Source organism: Microchirus variegatus (assembly GCF_963457635.1).
Source record: "Microchirus variegatus genome assembly, chromosome: 10".
NCBI lineage: Eukaryota > Metazoa > Chordata > Actinopteri > Pleuronectiformes > Soleidae > Microchirus > Microchirus variegatus.
Genome location: NC_139811.1, coordinates 26,799,375 through 26,826,674, shown reverse-complemented (window position 1 = coordinate 26,826,674; position 27,300 = coordinate 26,799,375). Strand labels below are relative to the sequence as shown.

Sequence of the window (27,300 nt, the reverse complement as noted above, 5' to 3'; positions counted from 1 at the left end):
TATTTAATAGGTGCTGTTCCACCGTGTACTCACATCTTGTTAGAACTTTTTTTGGGTGTTCCAAACTGATCTTGGACAGGCTCTAAGTGGGTACAACATCGTTTTGGGGGTTTTGTATGGCGTCATTATAGTGCCATATTCCGCGAGCATAAAAACATAATCAGCGAGCAGAAAGACCACTCTCCGCGCGCTCGCGAACACTCTCCGCGCGCTCGCGATCTCTCTCCGCACGCTCGCGGTCACTCTCTACGCTCTCGCTATTTCTCTCTATAACTTCTGCTCGCTCGACTTTGCTGACTTTTGGCACTGGGGGGCGGGTATTGAATAGACGCCCCGTAACACCCCTCCTTTCTGATTGGTCACTTAAACGCCTGGGTCAGAGCCAATCCGAGGCAGAGTAGGGCGGGTCATCATTGCAGTTGGTGGCAGAAGAATGTGATTTAGAACGGCGGACGGAGATGTCAGAGAAAAAAGTGAAAGAATGAGTAGTATAAATAAAATTGACTTTTTCAAAACTACTCATTCTTTCACTTAATTAAAATGAAAAAGAAAAGGACATTTTAATAAAAATGAAAAAGACAAGGAGATTTTAATAAAATAGGTTGATTGATTGATTTATTATTCTTAACATGAAATGCAAATGCATTTCAGTTTAAATGTTAGACACGTTTTGCTTCCATAGAAACTGTTGGAGCTATTTATTTATTGTTATTATTTAGTGCTGTTTAGTTTAGTATTTTTCTGCTCGCTGATTATGTTTTTATGCTCGCGGAATATGGCACTATAATGACGCCATAGTTTTGTTTCGGTGATAAAAGTCTTTCGGCCGCTAAATTTAAGGTGCATCCTTAAATATAACATCTTTATTGGAAAGAACAATATAACCGTAATAATGACGTATTTGATAGTGTGACTTGGGGTTCAATCTGAGGTCTTTACGGCGTCCTGCCTAAAAGTAGGGCGCCTAATTTTTGATTATTTTCAGCCCGGACGCACTGCTGGCTAAAAGCCTGCTTGTTAGGCCATACCTAACTTCACTAACTTGGTAACACTTGTAACTCATTCTCCACTCCATCAGTCTCATCTGGTTGACACTTACTATATTCATTATTTTATATGATTCTCTATATATAGTCTATTCTATAAATAATGTACTGATATTTTACTTATACATGTATCAGAATACCTGTCATCATGTTCAGATTAGTAACACATACATAAACGTGCAGATATAAATAGCCTTCATAATGCATACTGTAGTACATATTTTAAACTCAGGACATGCAACTAGTGTTTGTTCTTAAATGCTGCACTGTTGCACATAATTAGCCCATGGATTTTAAAAATGGCCCATTTCTACTAAAAAATGATCTGCGTTCCATCTCATTTTAGTGATGTCAGCATCTGGAGGCCTACGTTCCTCTGTCTCCTCCGCCTCTCTTCTGGAGGTCAAAACTGAGACTCATCTAGTCCTCCAAGCTTTTCTCAATCGGACCATTACAGTTCCCCTAGAACAGAGGCCTGGTAGAGTCGGAGGTGCTTACCTAGACAACAACAAGTACAGGTAATGTATTCTGTTTGTACATGATTTTTCCTGTCCCTTATCCCAGACTGCTGTATAGTTCTGTAGTTTCAGCAGCATTACACTTTATTAATCTGTCAAAGCAATTATTTTGTTATCGTAAACCTGTACCTAATTAAAACACTGTCTTGTGTTCAGTAACGAGCCTCAACGACATCACATTGTCAATATTCCAGGGTTTGAACTGTGAACATGCTAACACTGAGCAACATGTACTCAGCTCCTATAGGCTTCATTCATTCATTCATTGTTTACCGCTTTATCCTATACACGAGGATCACAGGGCCATTGGAGCCAATTCCAGCTGACATAGGGTGAAAGGTACACCCTGGACAGATCATCACAGGGCCATCATATAGAGATCAACAACCATTCACTCTCACATTCACACCTATTGTAAATTGTGTGTCCAATTAACTTATGCATGTTTTTGGACTGTGGTGGGAGGAAACTAGAGACACTGGAGAAAACACAACACTGCTACCCTCTAACCTCTGCCATGTGTTGCCAAGTTTGTTATTAATTGTACAATGTACATACAATTACTCTAAACTAAAATTATTCATTCAGTGCTCTGCTAGGATCCACCTAACGTGAATATCACCAATACCGTGGTGGTCCGTGTCTGTGTGGACCATAAGTGCATTATGTGCTTTATGTAGCACAACACTTTCCAGTCCTGATAGTTACAGGCACTTTTTGGGTCAAAAGAGCAACAAACAAGACAGTAACCATGGAAACATGTACAACATGTACAGATGAGTGCAAAACTGCAAATTGCCGCTGTATGTGTGGAAGACCCTTACTTTATTATTAGTTTATTTATTATTTTGTTATTATGTGCATGGAATGCAGCAAGTATAACTGGCCCTTATTTATCCCACTACTTGTTCAAATCTAAAGGGATTTGCAAAAACAACATATTAGAGTCCATAGGTACTGTATTCAAATTATTATTACTGAATTCATATTTTAAAGAATAATGTTGGTGTCTTTCAGCTGTTCTTAGGTCGCCACACTCTCAACTCTGATTATGTCAAAGTTTTACCCTGCACATAACAGAACTCAATTGAGAGTCACAAACAGACAGTGGAGTATAGCAGTCCACCCTGCCCTGTCCTTTTCTGTCTAGTAAACACATCAGCTTTTGTGGTAACAAACGTTGGTCAGGTTTTTTTTGGCTGTACCTGCTCATGACATCCTTTGAACCTGCTTATCACCATATGTTGATGCTCTGCCATGCTAGTACCAAGCCAGAGCCAACAGCCAAGGACAGTCGACATTCTCCGACTGAAGATGCCAGTTCAGCTGATGAGAAGAAGACAGGATTGAAAGACTTATTAAAGCAGTTGCCTCGTCGTTACATCTCCAGCAAAGATTCCAAAGGCTCCCTGGAGAGAGACATCAAGGTACAGAGGCCAAGTTTGACCTTGTTCAATCAATCAATCAATCAATCTTTATTTGTATATCCCACAGTTTACAAAACATAGTTTGTCTCACAGGACTTCACAGTGTTGGTAACATCCTCTGTCCTTAGACCTTCGACCAGGGTAAGGAAAAACTACCAGGGAAAAAACCCTTATAACAGGGAAAAAGGTAGAAACCTTAGGGAGAACCACAGGTGAGGGATCCACTCCCTGGATGGACAGACGTGCAGTAGATGTTACCCAAAACATACAATACACAAATACAAAGAATAAAAAGTGAAAAGTCTTTAAATGCCAGGATCATGTGGATCACTGGGTTTGTCACAGTCTGTAGTGAAGACTGTTGTGGTCAGAGACTTGAAGATGACAGAGTCCTCTTTCCTGTCCTGACCTCATGTCGTTCACTGGTGTCAGCAGAACTGTAAGAGATTAAAAAAAATCAGTTAGAGATGTGCTACATGTGGATTTATGTGCTACATCTCATGGGGTAAGTGGTGAGGGATGAAAAATCGAGGACGGGGGAGAGAAAGTGCGGCTCGTGCAAAGTCTGTGTGCTCATTCTAAGTGCATCATGGGAAATTCCCCCAGCAGTCTAAGCCATCTAGCCGTCTACTTCTAGTTATTTTCAGAATAACCAGTAGACCTGAGTTCAAATCTATTCTACTTTTCACTGGGAGCCAGTGAAGAGAAGCCAAGAGTTATATGATCACGTCGTCTGGTTCCAGTCCTTGTTCTTTGACACTATGTCCCAAGTCATATTTGCTTGTTGTTTTAAAGGTCCAATATGCAGTACTAGAAGTATTTTTACCACAGGTAAAAATCCTGCTTATTCTGGCCAGTGTGTGCATGTGTGTTTGTGTGTGTGGATAATGATATTAACATTATGGAGAGACGTGTATTTTCATCAGCAGATCGTTGAGGAGAAAAAAACACTATCTATCACACTTATCACCACGTCCTTAATCTTGATCCTAAACACCTTTTTGCCAACAGGATGACGTTGTTTCCCCCTCCTCTGCCTCAGAAGATGATGACAGAGAGAAGAAACAGCAGAAGAAGCTGAAGCAAAAGAGGTTTAGAAAAAAGCTCTCAAAGTTGTTCAGGTTAAGGTTAGAGAAAGCAAAGGACAAAGAAGCTGATGACATCATCTCTCCTTGTAAGATCCTCCATTACACATTTCAAGCTTTATTTTTAGCTGTAATACTGTTTTGTTTGCTGTTACGCCTAAAGTTAAAATGCAAATGATTGCAGCCCCTGATTTTGTGGGCAAATAACTGACAAGTACATGTGTTCATACAGGTCACCCTCCTGAGTTCTATGATGATGTAGCAGGGAAACTGGAGAAGATTGCCCAGAGGTCCACCAGCATTAAGAAAGTGAGGCCCACGGCCCGCCCTTCACCAGGTAACATGTCCCCTACAATATTACTGTGACTAACTAAAACATGATTTCAGTGGTATGAGGAAGCAGTTGAAATTATGAGATGTTTGCACTTCATTGAATGAATGTTTAGGAAGGTGAAAATTATTTAGAAGGTTGATTTTGCGAGGATATAGATTACATCATTTTGGACTTAAGTGTTTTTGCCCATGAGTGGGAGTGGTTATTTTGTATTGCAAAAAAACTATGAAATATTCCAATTTGGTTGCTGCTCCACTTCAGTAACCAAGCTTAAGATGTGGCGTGTGGCTTCATCTGTGAATATCAATGAGCATTTCACCATGTTTGAATGATTCTTCTGAGGGATACTAGATTTAGCATAGAAAAAAAGGTTTGGTAAGAAACCGTGACCTTCAAGTGTTCAAATGTAATGAAATGTCCGATGTCCGTTGTTGGTGTGGTTTTATAAAGCACTGACAGTTATGTACTCATCACCAGAACCCCTCCTATGAGTCGCATCACCCCTGTTCTCCAAATTGGCTCAACAAAAGATTATTTAGATTTAATTATCTTCCGACCTCTCACACACCGCATACGTATACTCTCCTCTCTTCTTACTCATGATACTTTCTACCACACTAATATCAATGGTTTTCAGAGCCTCTGGCCAAGTACCTTCTCAGCTATGGAACTTTCTCTCATAATTCATCTGTGACACTGACTCTCTCCCCTCTTTCAAATCCTACCTAGAAACAAATCTCTTTTGCTAAACAAATTCACACATCACTCATTAGTTTTGATTTGTCATGAATCTGCATTTTAACTATTGGTATTGCATTGCTTATGTGATGTTTTATTGTTTTACTTTGGTGTATTTGTAAGGTGACATTGAGTTGTAGTTGTTTGTTTTACTCTTCCCTGTGTGCCCTGATTCGCAGGGAACCAATAAAGGCAAGATTGTTTTGTCTTCCCCAAAAACATAAACTTTACCTTTTAGTTAAAGGTGCATTATGTAATAAATCTAAAGCAACTGGCCATACGTTGTATGTCACAGAGACTCAGGAATAATGTTCATATAACAAACTGAACTCACCAACAACAACAGTACAGACAAAATGTTTGCATTAAAAAAAATATTTTGCAGACTGCAAATCATGTTTATGTTTTGAAATCATGTTTTGGCATGTGGCGCCACCTACCGCCGTCTACCAATCATTGCAGTCAGTAGAGTCTCAGCTGCCGAGCAACCACGGGTTGCCAGTTACGTTAGAAAACGAAACTTAAAAGACCTTGGAAGACCTCGGTATTTTGAATTTGGATGTAGTAACCGTTTTTGGCCACATTCTTACATATGGCACCTTTAATAATTTTTTTGTTCAAAAATACCAAAAATAAAATAGGGCCTGATGGTATTTGGTATTTTTGTAGCAAACACCAGTGAGTATGCCTTTATGGTTATTTCCTGTCATAAACTGTCCACAGAGTAAAGACACACACTAACCCTGGATTTCCACTGGACGCGGAACGGCCGCGGAACGGCAACGGCGCAGTCGCCGTTGCAAATCGCTTCCATTCTACTCAATGTGAGCATTCCCACCGGCCGCGCTGCGGCGTGTCTCAGCAGCAGCCCAGAAGCGGCTCGCCGCGCCGCAGCGCTATCGATAGGAATCAGTCCAATTTTTCCGTTGCCGGTGCTGAACCTCGTAAATTTCAACGAAGCAGATCGCACAAGATAGGAGTAAAACATTTCCGCCCCCATTTCAAAATAAAACACAATACGCAGGTAATATCGCCTGTCACAACTTCACATCAATATTACGTCGTCACCGCTGCTACCAGGTCAACAGTCAATTAATCAGAGCGTCTCTGAGAGTCATAATGTATGACGAGAGACTGATTGTTGAAGTGGAGAAACATAAAATCATTTATGACACCAGATCAACAGTTCATCCACGTCGGAGAATGAAAAGAAGCTGTGTTGTTGTTGTTTACTTTATACACACAGTCTATCGCTGGATCTCGCAAACTCGCGTCCGTTCAAGATTATCGCACAATCTTCCGTTAATACCGCCGGCTCCCAAGGCTCCGCGTCGCTGCCGTAACCCGCCCGGTGAGGATTGCCGCCGGGCAGAGGACGAAGCAGAACCGCGCCGCTGCCGTTCCACGGCCGTTCAGCGTCCAGTGGAAATCCAGGGTAAGAGCTTTGTGACTCACTTGAATTGATGGTGTGCTTGTTTCTTTTAGCTGTCTGTGACAAAGAGGCAATGGTAGAGCAGCTTGCTCAGGTGCTCTGTATGGAAGGAGACTCTATCAACACTAAGGTAGGTTGTCATTCAATGACTCATTTATAACTTTAAACTTCTCTGCAAAATGTATGAAACATGTTGATGGTAGCTCAGTAGAGCACGTTGTCTTTTAGCTCATAAGTTGACCTTGACTTGGCTTGACCTCATGTTATGCTGCAGCATGTAAATGGGTATGAAAGATGAGTGAAAGCAAATGTGAGTGGGTGTGAATGGCAAAACTGTACTTTAAAACAACTTTGAGCGATCATCAAGACTAGAAAAGCGCTATTCAGAATTTACATTATGCTTTGGCAGCTAATGTTACAAATTATAGACATGTCAATACATACACAGACCCACTGCACATGCAGGTCCTCTGTTCAGACCTGGTATTAACAACACAAACAGACAGCTCAAAATGTGTTTGTTCATAAAAATATATTTACATTTTAATGTATATTAATATGCATTGTCCCTTTCCTTAAATAAATGAATACAAACAAACACAACATGTGTCCTGGATGATCATCTGTGATCACTGTTCTGTATGCCAATTCAAACAAATGTCAGTTCCATTTGAGAGGACAAAATTTAAAACAATCTTAAACAATGTTTTGTCAATGCAATGGCATCTATGCTGATGATGTGTGTGTGTGGGTGAGTGCGTATGCCAACATGTAGCTCTACATTTCTCATAGACATGCATGCAGTTAAGTTTAAGGCACATTGTAGGCATTCTTTACCCATGTATGCACTTGAGTGACTGTATCGACATCTTTTTACAGATCCAGTCAGATCCCTTCCTGCGCTCCAGCTTTACTCGTCTCTCTTATGCATCATTCACTAAGCTCCTAGACACTTTCAGCAGTACTCAAGTTTCTCAGGCCCCCCCCTTGCCACCATCAGCCAGTCCGACGCTGCAACGCATGGCTGTCTCTATGGAGGTATCACGACGGATAGTGACGGCCACTGGTGCTGTGCGCATGCAGGGCTATGCAGAGTGCTACATGGAGACCTTTGCACCCTGGGTTAAGGGTCATGGAGGATGGGTAAGTGATTATGAAACAACCATTATTCAATTTATATATTATATTAAAGCAGTATTCAAACATATACCTATGTTACACATAAGCCATTGAGAGTAGACCTCGGATGGGTTGGTGTAGAATATCCTGTTTATTCTCCTGGCCTCTACCTCTATCATATAACTCTTAGGCGGGAAGCTCGGGCAGTGAGCCTTTGCTGGGCCTCAGCCTCAGGTGTGAACAGCTTGTTATTTTTCTTAGGCAATTCTTCCTCTACCACAGCTCTCTGCAGCTCGGATAGATGGCTAACCTCTTTTCTTGTTACCTTGATGTCAGGCTCTAGCCTTCTTCTCCATGGAGGGTATTGCTCCTTATGACTCGTGTTTTTCATCTTGTAGCCAAGCATCTCAAGGATTACTGATGCTACTCTATAATATAGAGTAGCTATACTATATTATATATATTATACTATACTATATACTATATTATAGTATCAGCTCATTAATGCCATAGATGTAATTCCTCTCCAGGCAGCTCTAAGTTCTTCACTACAATACTGACTTTCAGTTTTGTTCTTATAATTTATTTTGGACTTCCTTATTTGCTCCTTCACTTCTTTAGAGACTGCTTTTTTTCTCCAGGTGGTCGCCTGGATAGAAAGGCGAGAATATTTTCTTCTTGTTGATCACTTTTTTAAGTTTTTCAGTCACCCAAAGCTTATTATTGGGATAAGTGATCACCTTTTTCATGGGAATTATCAAGTCCACACAGAAGTGTGTGATGCATGATGAGATAGTGTCTGAGAGTTCATTTACCTCATCACACACATCATAAAAGCAGTTCTGGGAAACAGCTGACGTTGTTGTTAGTTGGGATGTGTGCGTGTACATATACAAAGTTCTCAAACAGGCCAAAGGATGTGCTATGGATTATGCTATTGACCTTCCTGACAGGTCTGTACTGATTTGTAATGAACAGGAAATCAGGAAAATAATATTTTTTTAAACACATGATTTGGTGGCGAACATATGTATTATGTATGTTTGGTCGTAGTCAGAAATAGAGCCCTTCAACAAATTTCCAAACATCAAACTGTTTTTAGATTACAGCACGGAAAGTATACTCTTTTTAGACCTTACAAAGACAAACAGGCCACTTTACACACATTTATTTGAAGGAAATCCTCAAACAAAAACAGCATAATACATGCATGGAGCTTTCATCCCAAATGGCTAGAAGAAAAAGCAGTTCCAGTGATTACAGAGAATTTGAGACCAGGAAAATGCTGTCACAATTTCAAGAAAGGGGATAAACAATAACACAAGCCTTCGGAGAGCGTGCACTCGAGCGAAACACCTGGACAGACAATCCTTACTCCCAAGCAAACAAAATAAAGAGTGGTATTTGTCTCTACATAAAACATGGAGGCAGAAAAACAGATTATAAAAATAAATGATGGTATAATTGAAAGTGATAATAAATTCAAACAGATGGTAAATGGTTCGTTTTTATAAAATGCTTATCTAGTCTTTCTAGACATTTTAATACAGCGCAGTCATTGGCATGTAGACTAAGTGTAGCTGAGAGTCAAACCCACATCCTTACCCTGGATTTACACTGGACGCATTACACGTGCCACGGTCACCGTGGCAAATCGCTTCCATTCTAATCAATGAGAGCATTTCCACTGGGAACGCTGCGGAATGTCTCAGCAGCGTCCCAGAAGTGGCTCGCCGAGCCGCAGCAATATCGATAGGTAGCAGTTCTATTTTTGCCGTAGAGTTGAAAGATGACTCGATCCACCACTGAGCTAGATTTTTACTTAACTACCATAAATTTGAGGAGATGCCCCACCATACAGGATACATCGGTTTGGAGCTTTCTTCTACCCAACAATCAGAAAACATGGACAGGCATTCTAATAATAATGATAATGCACATCAACAACTTCAGAGATTTTGAATCACAGAAAGAATTAACAATTAAACATGTTATTGCTTGTGATGTACAGACTGAAATGCTCCAGCTGCTAAGTGTTTCACATTGGAAAGATAGACTAGCACAGAGGAAATGCAAAATACAAATTAAACACTTCCTACATGAAGAGGGGGTAGACAAAGAAAATGGAACCAGTTGGAAATAGTCTGTATTTATATATTTCTGATTTCTATTTCTATTATATATTTCTGATGTTGATGACGAATCAAAGCTGCTTTACACTACAGTTTTGCCATTATTTTCCATCACACATCTTTCATGCACATTCTGTCATGGGTATGGAATGAAAAAGCAACACGGAATGAAGTTTCATTGGCATGTTTACTAGTGAGACGAGAAATTAAACGCTGGTACTTCAGGTTGAAAGATGATTGGCTTCACTACTTCCTTGTCCCACTCGTTTGCCAGCTGCAAGAGATTCCAAACCAGCAACAGTTTATCCTGTTCCAGCAATGTTTTTATGTTGTTCTCTGATTTTCCCTCATTTGTTGGGTTCAACTGTTCTGCCATCTGCTGGATGTGTGTTTGTTAAGACCCCTTCGAGGCCACCACCTCATGTCCAACAGGCAGATTCCAGTTGGTGGGACACCATTATATCTACTGTATATTTAGTTTCATAGAATCTGGCCAAAACCCATCAGGTACATGTGTTTCTTTTAAACCATGGGTGTCAAACATATGGCCCGCGTGCCGGATCCGGCCCGCCAGTGGCTCCAGTCCGGCCCGTACTACCGAGTATTTGCATAAAATCAAACGTTACCCGGAATCGGTATTTGAACGCTTCCTTGTAACATTATCCGAGTGGAAGAGTAGGCGATTTCCTAAGCTGACTTGAACACAGCACTGCTCGCAAAGAGCGTGATGACGTAGTTTGTTAACGTCTGTCATTCATTGGCTGCGACGTTCGAGCGTCATGACGTCAATGTTGCCGGCAGTTAGCTCCGGTGTGGCTAACAACAGCGCTAAGCAGTTTCAGTTCGTCTGACGTTCTCTGTGCGTTGCTGTTATTTTATCGTCATTGTTGTCCGGTCCAACACAGTTATATGAACTGTTGGCGTGTCTTTGGCGTTATTCATTTCCGTGCCTGGAAAAGAATGACGAGGAACGTAAGATGGGCACAAGGACGCTTTTTTTCTTTGTCAAAAAAGAGAAAAGTGGACACAGAGTGTAAAAAAATAGCTGTGAAATCAATATTTGCTGTAATAGTTGCAGTGAATTCAGTGTTAGTCAGCAACAGAATAACTACCAAAGAGTTTGGTTGAGTGTTATATCATTTCTTATAAATGTATACATGTTATGTATGTGAGGTTTTTGTTATATGTACAGATTGTATGCACTTTTGTAGGCTAAAAGATGCCATGTTTCAGGGACAAATGTAAATGGGTTGTTAATTGTTATACAATGCGCTCAGGTATAACTGAAATAAATGAACTGAGTGATAGTGTTGTTGAAATTGCACATACTTTTCTTTAAAATTCTTAGGCTGTTCATAATATATTTTGTAAAAGAATAATTCATTTAATACATAGAATTTTATAATTCTTCTTCTTTGCAGTAATTAATACAAAGAAAAAAGTGGACTTATTATTAATTCGATTTTTGCGATGAGTTTACTGGTCCGGCCCCCTTGAGGTCGGATTAAGCTGGATGTGGCCCCCGGACCAAAATGAGTTTGACACCCCTGTTTTAAACAGTTCAGTATGACCCTGCGACTACATTAAAAGGCATTTTAATGTTTAAAAGTGAGTGCATTGGAGTTTATAAAAATAGAATAGTTGGAGAGGATGCAAGCAATGAAGTCAAGGAGGCAGCAGCCTGTTCAGCCTACTGTTTTAGTCATTCATCATATCAGGGAATCTTTAGTCACTTTAATGCCAACTTTGCCCAATATCAATATTGTGTTACTAATATTTTGCATCTGTTGTGAAAAGGTGTTGGAGATGACACGAGGCCCCACTGGCAGGCATTCATGGTCAGCAGGCTTGATATGTCCCAAAGTGTGTGCAAAGAAGAAAATTGTTTGGAGGAACAGTAAAGCTAGGTTTATGGTCGCCGTAGCTTGCCGGGAGCACGTCAAAAATGACATCATATCCTGTGTCGTGCCGAGTGTATCAGCTCCTAAAGGTGTTGTGGCACATGGGCACAGCACCTTTGAATTTTTCTCATGGTGATGGGGTTATCCAACAGCACAAGCTGAATATTTTGGTTGTACGCCACCTGCCATTGCGGTGAATACTGCAACGAACAACACGCTGAGCATAAACGCCTCTGTGCATATATAAACAAGGCTTAAGATAGTGAGATGACATTTAGTAGTTCCCCCCTATGCTGCTTTATCATTTATGCTATATAACCCTATCACTCTATGTCTTAGTACATAACTGTTCTGAATCTGTTTTTGTGACAGGATTTTTTTTCTTTTTCAGGAGAACGTCGGGTTGGAAGAGTTTGACTGAAATCTAAGCGCTACGGGATGTTTTTTTGTTTTGACATGGTGGTCAGAACAATAAGCTATCTGATGTTGCTTGTTGTTGATTTGGTAGCAGTTTACTCCCTAAATCATTTGGTGATGTTACAGACACAGCTACGTGTAGCAGCAGCTATTTCCCTTGTATTAGGTGAGCATTGGTATCGTTTTTTTTCCAGCAGTTTCTCTAAAAACAGCTAGAATATTAAAAATGCAGTTTAATACTTTCTGCATCCACAAATACACAGAGGCCTGCTTTGGTTCACGTGGCATGGATGTTGTCATCCACTCATGTCCGCTACGAACATGCAGATCTTGTGCAGATCAACATTCTGTTATCACGTGGAGCATACGCCCCAAAGATACGCTGACCCTCATTTTAATATGAATGGTACCATGTGCATGTAATTGAAAGGAAACATGAAGTAGCCCTGCAAACAGGGAATATGGAAAGTACTGCATATATAAGTATATGTGGATTCAGCTGATAAACTACCACAGACTTCTTTTGTAAAGTCACACTATTTTTACTTAATTGTCTGATTTTGAAGGATTTTTATAAAATTATAAAACAGCTTTTTAAAATCAAATTATTTAAAGCAAAGTGTAGCTCTGCTACCAAAACTCAAATGACCTTATTAAAATAATCACTATCAAGTTCACTGGGCACAAAACACTGTAAAGTCTAATGTTTACATCATTCATGTAATATGAACAAATATGTATTTTATATTGTCCTAAATGTTTTCTGTATATTTTATATTTGTTGTTGCAGCAACTGTCAGCTACAGCACTCAAAGGTGAGCTGTGATAAGCGTTGGAACTCACTGGCCCTGTTCAGACCTGGTATTAATATTTGTCCTCAAATTGTCCTCAGGACACCTAAGGGATGGCCTCCTTGACCGAAGTCCTCTGATTTGCTGCAAATGCTCATCATTTTATATGCTAATTAGCATCATATGTTGACTTATTCCTAGCAATTACTACAATGTTAACACTGATCTTTATATTATTAGTTTTTCTAATGGTTAAAATGGTAAGAGTAGGGTTTAGTTTCACTCAGCTTCACTTGTACAGACACACACTCAGACACTATCGCAGTCTTCGGAGGCTCTTGCTCGGGATCCTGATGAGAATCTGGATGTTAATAACAGGTTTGATCTGGTCATAACTGACATTGTTATGTTCTACTATTCACAGCGGGTGTTGGAAACGATCCAGTTACCACTTGTGATTTGATCTCACGTTCCTGTGCTGAATGCAAACAAACAGATGTGTGTGTTTTATTGCCTCCTGAGGATGGATTGTCTTCACATATGTCTTTAAACCACCTCCAAAAGTGTGAGAAGATCTGAAGATTTTTCAGACATTAAGTAGATTAGCACTGATTGAATGATCTGAACAGGGTCACGGTGTTCTTCTCTGAATACACCTGCAGCTCTCTGCATGGATTTATTCCACAAGCAATGAATGGGAAACTGACCTTTTTCCTTACATACTGTATAACCTATGAATTGTATTATTTATACTCTTTGTCACATCAGAGAAAGAAAAGAAAGCATCAGCTCATCATTGTAGTAACTTCTTGTGGACAGGAAATTAGAATGAATGGGACTGTGACGGAAACTAGAATAACAGAAAACAGATATGTTAGTTGTTGTTTTGTCAAACTGCAAAGTATTCTACTGTACTGCATAACATTACCTGGATAAATCACCTGTGTGGATATGAAAAAAAGAAACATGGGTTTTTGCAAAACCATTTTACAAGGTATTTGATTTATATATGTCATTTTTCATTCTATTACACTCCAGATTGACTATGCATGCACATATACCGTGTTTTTCCAAATGATTTCCTTTTTTTTCCATGGTACTGTCACATCATCTAGAACTGTTGACAGGAGAAGTGTTTCTAGCTATCCACAGTACATATAATAACACTTTCCTTTTGGGTTAGTGGCTCTTTGTCTTCCTCAGATGGTTTAGGCTGCACCAACACTACTCTGTTGTCATTTCACAACAGGTACAGAAGTGTTTTCTTATGCTGGTTATCATGGAATTATTGATCAGTAATGCAAAAAGAATCACGTTTATTCAACCTTCAAAGAAGAACATTATAACTTATAGTATAAACAGGATATAAGGACAATGTTTACTTTCACACAGTTCATACTGTCTTGAATATAAGGTGTATGTTTCTGTAAGATTTTGGACTTTTTATATAAAAGTATTTTCAAAAATGACTTGTGTTTGATGTATGGATTTTGTTTTATGGTGAAAATGTTCTTTCATGTCAAGTCTCTTCAGATCCCCACTACTAACATAAATGGAAATGAAAGTGAAAGTACAAAGACATTCTAGCTGCTCTACAGGATTGTCAGTGTGCAACATGTTGATATGTAACATTCCACAATGAATGACTCATGAGTGAAATGTAATCACAACATAACTCCCATAGCAACATAGACAACAAGATCATTTCCATTAAGAACTGTGTGACTGCTCTTATCATCTATAAAGTGCCACACCTCTACAGTAGATTATATTCAATATTCACATGCTTTTGTGTTAATTATTAAAAATGTCCAGGTATTTGCACTCATTGATGGTCTATTGGTGATTATACTACAGCTATGCAAACATCTACTTTTGTATCATGTTCATAATCAATAGCTGATTCCTAACACATCAATAATCTACTGCACTTGGGTGTATGTATATATATTTTTTAATTTATTTATTATTACATTTTGGGAATCTTAATTGGAATAACTTCATGTGTGCCAAATTGAAAAATAATACTTTTGTGGGACTAAAGGGGTTTTGTACTTTTTGAAAAAAAATAAAAAAAAACATTCAGGATTATACTTTTAATTTCGCTGATGACTTAAAATTTGCTTACCTGTTATACTGAAAATAAATCTCATCAGTTTACTCAAACTGTTCTTTGTTGGAAGCTTCTGTCATATGTCAGCCATCTTATCCAGATACTTCCTGATCAACTGCAAACATATTCACAGTCTTGGCATTAGATGGCATTGCCATTGGCTATTGAACGTCACTGTGAACCAACATACATTGTTCTTGTTGTATGCAGCAGGATGTTTTTATATTTTTTACATTTCCAAACTTAAAAAGCACACAATATGATGTATATATATATATATATATATATACATATATATTATGATTTCAATTCAGTACTATACTATATGACACTAGACTAAATTATATTATCCTACACCAGGGGTCACCAACCTTTTTGAGACCAAGAGCTACCTGAAGGGTAAAGAATAATATGGAGGGCTACCATATTAACATTTTATGCACTATTTTTATTTTTTTTTACCATTTAAATTATTAATATTATGCATTTAATTGCATACACATCAATTCCAGTGCTTACTCCTAACTTTTATCAGTTTTTATAAACAATATCAATGATATTTTACAGAGTGATCATATGGATAAATGCAAGTGAGGTGAAGTGAAGTCAGCCCACGGGCACCGTATTGGCTGCCTGCGGGCTACCAGGTGCTCGCGGGCACCACGTTGGTGACCCCTGTCCTACACTATACTATACTATACTATACAACACGGCACAACATGAAATGACACTATGCTATAGTTCATAATCATGTCGTTTGCTGAAGATTCACGAGTGAGTGACGGCGTCGGCGAACGACTTCACGAGTGATTCACAGAACGTGGCAGTTCCACTCCCGGGCGCCACGCTCGCTGCTGAGCTCAACTGAACTAAGAAAGTAACAAATGATTTCATGAAGTGATCCCAGTCAGTTTGTTCACTCAAAAGATCAGTTCTTTCGAACAAATCGTTTGTGACCGACACAACACTAGCGTGCAACCAAAATATTCAACTTGTGCTGCCGGATAAACGCCCGCTGCCTAGCAACAGTAGTAAGCAACAACTTTCCACATATCGCTTACATTGGTCTCAAAATGACTGTCCGTCTCTCAGTGTATCTCGTATTGGGACAAACATCCCACAATCCACCAGAATTACCGTGAGGGCTTTTCCCCCCTGGGTCACCTCTCTTTACATGGGCTCGTCTTTTTCCCTTCACAAAGCGCTCCCTCTTTTTTTTTCACGTCCTACAGCAAAATCCATCGTCTTTTTGTAACGTGGTAACACTCTCCTTCCATGAATATAAAGCTATGTGACTGTGTCGGTGCTCTCGGACAGAGGAGTCTTACAAATGTGGAGGTGGGTGGAAGAGCAGGCTCCTCGTGGGTCACGGTTCCTACGATACTAGAAATTCTACATGACGGTAATACCGTGAATTACAATATACCAGTTTCCACTACATAGCGACCGCGTCTACTCTCCTACTTCGCAACTACTGCAAGCGAAGTATCTGCAGACCACAGACGGTGACAAACCCCTTACAAACACGTGATTGGGTGAGAGATCACGTCTGACGTGATGACGGCTACTTATTTGAAAAATGACAAGAGAGCGAGAAGGACGTATGAGGAAGTGTGCGTGGAGCAAGTTTTTTTTTTATTTGGAGTGATTTAACAACGTATCAAAGTAGTCTGAAGGAGTGTGTGTGCGAGAGGAGTTAGATTGAATGGTCGGGTGGACATCGGCCGATGACCTATAAGGTCCGGTACAGGATATCTGTGTACAACGCTGGATCAAACTAAACTCTTTCTGGCAGAAATGGCGGAGGCGAACGGTGGCATCGATCAAGGTTTAGATCGCGCAAATGGCGTGCTTTATGGCAGTTGAGCACGAGTGCTCTGAGAATGGATCAGAGATAGGCAGCTGGGCAGGAATGGAAGTTGGTGAAGGGAGACAATGAGGGAGAGTGAAGAGGATATGGACCAGCGCAGCCAAGCAAAAGGGAAGAAGAGACTGAGGAGGGATGGTGATGAAAATAATGAGAGTGAAGAAGTAGGGCATGAACAAACACAAACGGTGAGACAGGAGAAGTTTATTGTCATAATAAGGTTTGAGGAAAAGAGACGGGCAAACATTAAGAAAATAAATCCATTCACGCTGACAACAAGTCTGGCTGGTAAAATAGGAGAAATACAGTATGCAAAGGTGCTGAGTGATGGGAATCTGTTGGTGAGGTGTAACACTGAAGAACAAACTGATAAAAGAGATAGGGAGCAGCAAGGTGGTCAGCACCAGAAGGGTGGGAAAACAAAATAGAAGAGGGTGCAAAGTAGTAATAATCGGAGTACCTATGAATGTAAAAATGGAGGAGCTTAAGAAAAGTATTAAAGGTGGGAAAGTTACATTCATTAAGTAAGATATTCCATATATAAGGTGGGATAAGGACGGAAATGATGGCAAAGTCAATTGCAAGAATGCATGGCCACGGAAAATCTATCAGAAGAGACCAACCTCTCCTGGGAAAGATAAAATATGCAATATGATGCTTAATCAACGAGAGAGCATTATTAACACTGCTGCAAATGTATAACAAGGTATGGAAAGAGGGAAGATTACCAGGTGTCTGGAAAGAAACAGTAGTTGTCCCTATAAGAAAACCCGGTAAGGACCCTTCGCAACCCACAAGCTATAGGCCAATAGCATTAACGTCAAATCTGTGCAAAATAATGGAAAGGATGATAACCGAGAGATTAGCATATGATCTTGAAAAGCAAGAAATGCTGGCAAATTACCAGTTGTAAAAAATTACACTCTCCAACCTCTGCTTGCCGAAATCCCTGCGCACCTGCTCCGTTTCCCCTATGCTATTCATCGCTTCAGAAAACATGGAAAACGAGGTGATGTGATTGTGAAATGTAAGGCCTACCTGGCCTCTTCTTCTGGAGGCCCTGATCCACGCATCCTCCAGGATGGTTGCTATTTCCCCGCGGTGAAGCGCTCACTGCACATGAGGACCTGCTGGCTACATCCCATCATGCCTGAGCTGCTGCCTACACTGACGGGATTAAATCCTCCGATCGCCAGCCATCAACGCTGCCCAACCTGTGCCCGGCCCCGCTGAGGTCTCCTGCTACTTCCCCTAACCCGGCTGTGGAGTTTCCACGCGTGGCTCTCGTGCGTCTATGGAGGCGCAAACACCGTTGCCCTCTGCCCAGCATAACCCTGTCTAACGTCCGATCGCTAGCTAACAAGACGGAAGAGCTGTCCCTCCTGGTCAGTTCCAGGCGCGACATGGCTGTCTGCTCAGTGATGTGCTTCACAGAAACCTGGCTTCACGAGGGAGTGCCGGACTCAGCAATACTACCAGCCCGTGTCACGATCCATTCCACTCTTCACATTTCTGTCTTAAGTTTGTCTTTTCCTTTGCTGCTCCCTGGTGTTTGCTTTCTCTCTCAGCGGGGGCGTGGTTGACCCAGTTTTCCAGATGACAACAGAGATGACTCCACCTGCGCAGCTCCTGCCCAGCTGTTCCTGATCAGCGATCACGCAGACTTATAAGGCGGAGCTTCGCACTTCTCTGGTGTCAGATCCATGTTTTCACTCCGCTGGTAAAGACGTACACTTACCTAGCTTGTAGAAACTTTGACTCCAACCTGGTTACTTACCTGAACCTTCCTCTCAGGTCTACACGTCTCCTGCTGCTGAGAACAACACCGACTCTACTGCGGATTCCATTCTTCCGGGATCGCTTCCACCTGTTGTGTCTCCAGCTTGCTCGTCATCTCCATTCCACACGAAGCAGCCGCTTCGCCACAGACTCTCTAGGACTTACGTTCTCCTCCATTACATCCTGAGTGAGTTGAGGCTCAGTTGTATTCGTTCACTTTAACTTACCTTCGTGTGGTCATTTCCTATGTCGCTTGTAAACACCTGGTAGTTAATAAAATAATACTTTTACTTACCTGCCTCTGTCCTGTCTGCATTCGGGTCCTCCTATTATAATCTCTACGTTTCCTTCAACGGAAACATAACAGCCGGCTTCTCACTGTTTCGGGCAGACCGTACGGCAGACTCACTAAAACAGAAGGGCAGCAGGGTCTCCTTCCTTGTGAATGATAGATGGTGTACCAACACTGCAACAACACATCGGTCATGGTCACCTGAACTAGAGGCCCTCAGTCACAATACAATGTTGGCACTTCTATTTACAGAGGGAATTCGCCGCCAATATCCTGGTGGCTGTATACATCCCCTTGCAGGCCGTAGCCACATCTGCTATGCAGCAATTGGCTGCCCAAGTCACGGAGATTGCGAGAGCACACCCGGACTCGGCACTTCTGTTAATGGGGGACTTCAACCATGTCAACCTGAACAAATCACTCCCCAGGTACAAACGACAGATTCACCATGCTACGAGAGGTGAGAAAACACTGAAACAATGTTATTGCACACTTTCTCAGGCGTTCCGTGCTGTGGCGCAGGCGCTCTAGGTCAATCCGACCATAACATGATATTTCTAATGCCTCAGAACCATCAACAGTTAAAAACTGTTAAACAATCCATAAGGACAGTAAGACAATCGACGCCTGCTGCTTCGGGACTGTTAAGTGACTTTATGGAACAAATGGACTGGAATGTTTTTAACCCTAACCATCAAAGTCTGTGGTTGTTTTTAGTAATAATAAGCCATGGCTCAATAAAGAGATTAAAAAAAATAACGTTACAGAGAAAAACCTTTAAAAGTGGTGACAAAGACTTATATAGAGTAGCTAGATTTGAATTTGAACATACTGTGATGAAAGCAAAGGCTAGATACAGAGATAATCTAAATAAATTAAAAGCTAAAGATACTAGAGGGGTATGGCAGGGACTACAGAGGATAACTGGGTACAACACTAAGCAGGCAGCTCAAGATGCAGACCCCCAGATTTCAGATAAGCTTAATGAATTTTACTGCAGATTTGATTGCCCCCGAACTGACACAGACACAGCCCCTGCACCTAAAACAGATCCTGTAACCCCACCATTTGTGCTTAAGGAACATGAAGTCAAAGCCCTGTACGGGAGTTCCAGAGGAAGACGAGACGTGAAGAATGGCGGCAGCTCCGCTGGCGTGGAGGTGACAAGGCGAGAAGGCAGAAGGAGGAAGTGATTCCGGAAGAGATGGGGAGCAGGAGACGTGGCGACCTGAAGAGAACGAGTGGTGAGTAATATTCCTGTTTCCAACAGCAAGGTAAGTAACGTCTATACCAGCTAAGCAAAACAACGGACTGACGCTGGTGACAGGCGTAGCTCCGCCTTAAGAGTCCTCTTGATCTCTGATCAGAGGCAGCTGGGGAGGAGCTGCGCAGGTGGAGACAATCACCAGCATCATCTTGGAAGTGGGTCAACCACGCCTTCCGCAGAGAGAGAGAGAGAAGACACTGAGCAGCAGGAGACAAAAACAAGGAACTTGAAGAATGTGAGAATGTGGATCGTGGCAGTACCTCCCCCTCAACGGGCGCCACCTGGCACCAAGACAGGAGCCTCAGGATGGTCACGGTGGAAGTCCTGGATCAGAGTCTGGTCCAGGATGAAGCGACGGGGATCCATGACCTCTCCTCAGGGTCGCACGTGGTAACTTGAGGCGGACAGAGGTGGGATTGATAATTCTATCAATGGGAAAGGGGCCGATGAATCTGGGTGCCAGCTTGCGGGATTCTACTTGGAGTGGGAGGTCCTTAGTAGAGAGCCGGACCTTTTGGCTAGGTTGGTACTCGGGGGCCGGAATTCGGTGTCGATTTGCCTGTTTCTGGGATTGTTGGGAGGCTCTTTGAAGGGAAGTCCGCACCTGCTGCCATACTGCCTGGCAGCGCTCGAGGTTGGCCTGCACGGACGGGACTGCCACTTCTCTCTCCTCAAAGTTGAACAGAGGGGGTTGGTAGCCTAGGGAGGGCATGAAGGGGGAGACGCCAGTGGAAGCAGATATGAGGGAGTTGTGAGCATATTCTATCCATGGAAGGAAAAAACTCCATTCGGATGGGTGGCGGGTGGAGACACAATGGAGAGCTACCTCCCCGCTCTGATTTGATCGTTCTGTCTGACCGTTGGACTGAGGATGGTAGTCTGATGAAAGGCTGGCAGAGGCCCCCAGAGCCGTGCATAATGCCTTCCAGACTTGAGAGGCGAATTGGGGCCCACGGTCCAAAACGATGTCAGCAGGGAAGACGTGGAGGCGGAACACATGTTGCACTAGTAGTTCGGTGGTCTCCAAAGCAGAGGGCAGTTTAGGGAGAGGGACGTAATGAACTGACTTGGAAAACCTGTCGACAACAGTAAGGACAGTAGTGTTGTTATTGGAAGGGGGGAGGCCAGTGACGAAGTCGACTGCGATGTGTGACCAAGGGTGGTGAGGGATGGATAGGGGATTTAGGAGACCAGCAGGAGGGCGGTTGGAGGATTTCCCTCGGGAGCAGATAGGGCAGGCAGAGACGAACGTGGCTGCGTCCTGGGACATGGAAGGCCACCAATATCGCTGCCTGAGGAAGTGGAGAGTGCGGGCGGCTCCAGGGTGACAAGCGAGCTTGGAAGAGTGGCACCACTGAAGAACCTCCGAGCGTATGGCAGTGGGTACGAACAGTCGGTTGGGGGGTCCGCCACCAGGATCAGGTTCGGTCCGTTGGGCCTGTCGCACTCTCGTTTCCACTGGCAAGGAAGCAGCGCCCAGGATGCATGAGGGGGGCAGGTTGGGTCCAGACTCCTGATCTGGAGGGTCGGGTGCGTAGAGGCGGGAAAGGGCGTCTGGTTTCACGTTTCGAGTGCCTGGATGGAAGGTGAGTGTGAAATTGAAGCGGCTGAGGAAAAGGGCCCATCGGGCTTGTCTTGAGTTCAGTCTCTTTGCATCTTGTAGGTAAGCTAGGTTCTTGTGGTCTGTCCAGACAATAAAAGGTTGGGCGGTCCCCTCCAGCCAATGCCTCCACTCTTGGAGGGCCAAGACGACTGCCAGGACCTCCTTATTGCCAACATCGTAGTTTTTCTCGGCTGGAGAAAGGCGACGACTGAAGAAGGCGCAGGGATGGAGCTTCTGGTTGTCATGGTTCCGCTGAGAGAGGACCGCACCAACCCCGGTGTCCACTGCGTCAAACTCCGCGACAAACTGGAGTTCCGGATCAGGGTGAGAGAGGATAGGTGCAGAGGTGAACATCTCTTTGAGCCGCAGGAAGGCAGCTTTGGACTCACTTGACCAGAGGAAACCCTGTTTAGGAGAGGTTTAGTGAGGGGTTCAGCAATGCGACTGTAATTTTTAATAAAGCGTCTGTAGAAATTTGCAAAACCCAGGAAGCGTTTTAGCTGCTTCCCGGTAGTGGGTGTAGGCCAGTCCCTCACAGCGGAGATCTTGCTGGGATCGGGGGAAAGACTGCCTTGCTCTACAATGAATCCAAGGAATGGGACGGACTGGGTGTGGAAAGCGCATTTTTCTGCTTTCACGAATAACTTGTTCTCCAAGAGTAGTTGTAGCACGACTATAAGGATGCCATCCAGATAGACAAAGAGGAACCTGTCCAGCATGTCCAGCTCTATTTCGTAACCCCATCAATCGACCAATTGGCTAAAGAGCAGCAGGGGACAAAAACAAGGAACTTGGAGAATGTGAGAATGTGGATCGTGACACCTGCGCTGCAAACAGAATGTGAGGAAGGCAGCAGGGCCAGACAGTGTGTGCTTTTACTCTTAAGAGCTGTGCCCATCAACTTGCCTCCGTCTTCACAGATATTTTTCCCTGCATGTTTTAAATCTGCTGTAATCATCCCTGTACCTAAGAAATCAAATATGTGTTGTTTGACTACAGGCCTGTTGCTCTGACCTCTATTGTAATGAAGGTTTTGAATGACTTGTCTGTAAACAGTTAGCCAGTGTTGGGATGTACAGCTATCAGTTTGCCTACCGTGCTAACAGGTCTGTAGAGGATGCTGTATCTCTGTGCCTCCACAGCATCCTGCCGCACCTGGAGGCCCCAGCTACATATGCAAGAGTTTTATTCATAGATTATAGTTCTGCTAATTTGGTAAACTCCAGCTTTTGGGAATCAATCAATCCCTCTGTCACTGGATCTTAAACTTTTTATCAGACAGGAGGCAGGTGGTGAAAATGGGAAACCTGTTCTCCAATCCTAGTACTCTCAACACTGGGGCCCCACAGGGATGTGTCCTCTCTCCTTTGCTCTATTCTCTCTACACCAATGACTGCGTGTCCCACTCTGAGAATGTTAAAATCTTCAAATATGCTGATGACACAACAGTTGTAGGACTGATCAGTAACAATTGTGAGTCAGACTACAGATCTGAAGTGGCAGCCTAACCCCGGATTTCCACTGGCTCTGATTAATTGACTGTTGACCTGGCAGCACCGGTCACGACAAATGTTGATGTGAAGTTGTGACAGGCTATATGACCTGCGCATTGTTTTATTTTGAAATTGCGGTGGAAATGTTTTACTTAGAGTCTGTGTCGCTTTTCCTGTCTGGTGCGAAATTCTTGGAATTTACGTGGTTCAGCAGCGGCAACGGCAAAAATAGAACTGCTACCTATCAGCCGCTTCTGGGATGCTGCTGAGACGGAGCTTAACACCAACCTCATTATAAGCAAAGCCCACCAGAGGCTTCACTTTCTGCGCCAGCTCAGGAAGTTTGGTGTAGCTAGGGATGCAATGCTCCAATTCTACAGAGCTACAGTGGAAAGTGTGCTAGTCTTCTCAATCACTGTCTGGTACGGTAACGCCACCTCTTCAGAGAGGAAACATGCCATCCCATCTGTAGCCTCTATGCCACACTGACCAGCCATAAAGCCCACAAAGTACTAGCTGACCCCTCCCACCCTGCCAGGTACCTCTTCCAACTACTGCCCTCTGGTAGGAGAGTCCAAAGTCTTAGGGGTAGAACATCCCGTTTTTGTAATAGTACTTACCCTGTCACTATTAGACTCCTTAGTTGTTCCTAAATGACCTCTGTGAAATGCACTTTATAGGCTGCACAAGACACTTTATGGGAAGTTGAATAATATTTTACTCGTTTGAATGATTGTCTATGCGATTGTTTTCATGTACTGTATGTTCCTGTGTATGTATGTATTGTCTTTTTTTTTTAACTGGAAGGGCATCAAGACAAATTCCAATCAACTGTGTTGACATGGCAATAAATTATTGAACTTGAACTTGACTTCATGCTCCTGTCAGAGACTTGGCTTCAGGATGGTGAGTGCACACTGTTTTCTGAACTCCTTCCTCCCAGCTGCTTATTCCTTAGCTCCCCTTGGAACACCGGTAGAGGTGGCGGTTTGACCTCAAATCGAGCTTTCGGTGCCGTCTAATTCCATCTGTTCCCAGTGACGTGCGGTGAGCTCTAGGGTAGAGTAGGCAGTCACAGACCCAAGACGTACACAGACTAAATTAGTATTTCATACGTTGCAGACAGTGATATGGAGGATGAACAGTGCCAACATTAAATAAATAAATGTGTCATTAATTAATTAAATGTGTCATCAATTCATTGAAATGATCACAGTGTGTCTCTGAATCTTACTCTCTCAAGATCACAAGTGCTCTCCCCATTCTATGCAGCAACTGTGGAACTGTCCCAGGAGAAGAGAGTGTCAGGTTTAATGGTGATTCCACTTGTAAAGAAGTTCTTTCAAGCAACCGGGGAAGTAATACAGAAGACCACAAACAGCAACACTTCTTGGACAGAATATCACTACAACCCACATAAAGAAGTTTGACAACCTCGAGAGCTCAACTGTCCTGTCACTCTCCACACTGCTGGATCCAAGATTTAAAGCCATCAGATTTTACAGTCCAGAAAATTCCCAAAATGCTGTACGGAAACTTACAGCTGAATGTGCAGCACTGGTGAGGCACACAGAAGTGGAGACTTCTTCAGATGATCCTTCAACTTCTGCTTCACCTCAACCAGCAGCAGATGCACAAAATCCATCCTCCACAGGTAGCTGTAAGTTGGTAATTATGAACACACACACACACACACACAGAAACTTGTCTGTGTTCATGACTGTCAAATCTTTATTTTTCTTTCAGCTTTCAACCTTTGGACAAGTTTAGATCTCGATGCTACACTGGCAAGAGCTCACAGGTCTCGAACATCGAATGCCACATTTGAAGTTTAGTGATACATGACTGATCTGAGGATCCTCTGGCCGACTGGAATGAGCACAGAAATGTTTATCCTCATTTGAGCCTCATCTGTTCCTTGGGTTTTTTCAAAAGCTGAAGAAGTTGTCAGCAAAAGAAGAAATCGCCTGAGTCCAAAAACAGTGGAAAAACTCTTATTCCTGAATAAAATAATCTTAATTCCCATCCCCAAATGTCGTGACTGTCTGAGTTACACAAAGCCCACCTCCCTGCACCTACTCTGTTTTCTCAAGCACACACTCTCTCAATCCCAGATTCTAGTCAACATCCATCCATCCATTATCTACCGCTTTTTACTCCACCAGAGGGTCATGATATAGGCGGGGTACACCCTGGACAGTTCGCCAGTCCATCACAGGGCCACATAGAGACAAACAACCATTCACTCACACACTCACACCTACGGTTAATTTAGAGTGACCAATTCACCTAATCCCCATATCGCATGTTTTTGGACTCTTTTTCTCCGGAGAACCCGGAGAAAACCCACGCACACACGGGGAGAACATGCAAACTCCTTGCAGAAAGGCCCTTGTTCCGAAGTTGTTCCAAACGGGGCTCGAACCCAGGAACCCGGGTCTTCTTGCTGCAAAGGCAAGAGTGCTAACCACTACACCAACCGTGGGCCCTCTAGTCAACATATGTCTACTGAATCAGCTGAACATAATATACTATTGACAGTGTGTGTTGTCTATTTCAGCACTAGATGTCACTGAAATGAACCCTTGAATGGATGAACCCATGTTCAATACAATTAACAAAGTGGTTCAATACTGATTTATTGCTTCATTTGAGCCAGCCAAACCAAACAAATCAGGACACAGATTGCAGCAATACACAGGCAGGGAGACAGCTGAACACACAGGAAGCAAGACACCGACTCGAGTGACAATCTGACCAAGACAAACTAGGAAGGGCAGACTTAAGTAGGGAGGAAGATGAGTGGAGAACAGAAATCAGGTGTGGCAAATCAGACACAGGTGAACAGGATGAGGCTCATCAAGATCACAGGGAAGAGAGGGGGTGTGCTCTTAGTCAGATCAATCCAAGAAGTATTTTTTCATGTTTTAATATCCAGAGAAGCAGCGAAGCATTCAGGACAATTGAAGTGAAATCAAGTGAAATCTAGAATACTTAAGAATAATAAAGAATAAGAATAATGTAATTTTTGAAGTATTTATTTGAGATGGAGTTGCTAAATATTTCAAACATGTCAAAAGAACCATCAAATACACTTTGTGTCATGTTTCATAGATGTTACATCTTAATCTACAAATTTAATTTTTTGCATCACATGCTAAATAGGCACTATTTTGTGTATCAGATTTTCATTTACTTCTGAAATGTGAAGTGTGTTGGTTAATCGGTTAAATCTGGAAGGAGGGAAGTTACTATAGATCTTTGTCCTCACTGACATCAAGGTTTGACCATTTTCGGTACATTGAGACTATTTAAGCCTTCTTTTTTCTTATGAGGAAGGTTTTTGGCTCCTGTGACATGTGATATAATGACATACAATGGTATGCAAAAGTGTGGGCACCCCTGTAAATGTTCATGATTTTCCTTAATAAATCATTGGTTGTTTGGATAAGAGATGTCAGTTAAATATATCATATAGGAGACAAACAGTGATATTTGAGAAGTGAAATAAAGTTTATATGATTTACAGAAAGTATGCAAGAATTATTTAAAAAAAATTAGTTTAGGCACCCTAGTCATTTTATTGATTTCAATACCTTTAGCACTAACTATTGGAACTCAAAATTGGTTTGGTAACCTCAGTGACCTTTGACCTCCATACACAGGTGAATCCAATCATGAGAAAGTGTATTTAAGGAGGTCAATTGTAAATGTTTCTCCTCTTTGCATCTTCTCTGAAGAGTGACAACATGGGAGCCTCAAAACAACTCTCAAATGACCTGAAAACAATGATTGTTCAACATCATGGTTTAGAGGAAGGATACAGAAAGCTATCTCAGAGATTTAAGCTCTCAGTTTCAACTGTGAGGAACATTGTGAGGAATTGGAAGACCACAGGCACAGTTCTAGTTAAGGCCTGAAGTGGCAGAACAAGAAAAATCTCAGA

General features: G+C 42.3%; 1 protein-coding gene across 1 annotated transcript; it reads left to right on the top strand.

Annotated features, from left to right (window-relative positions):
* Positions 1–1,394: 1,394 nt before the first annotated feature.
* bcl2l12 (BCL2 like 12) lies at positions 1,395–20,184 on the top strand (the record flags this gene model as incomplete). The annotated part of the gene is made up of 8 exons (XM_083895903.1): positions 1,395–1,564; positions 2,829–2,991; positions 4,003–4,165; positions 4,309–4,413; positions 6,634–6,710; positions 7,460–7,723; positions 19,244–19,419; positions 19,992–20,184. The coding sequence occupies 8 exons, from the start codon at positions 1,395–1,397 to the stop codon at positions 20,182–20,184; spliced, it is 1,311 nt and encodes a 436-aa protein (XP_083752029.1).
* Positions 20,185–27,300: the final 7,116 nt, after the last annotated feature.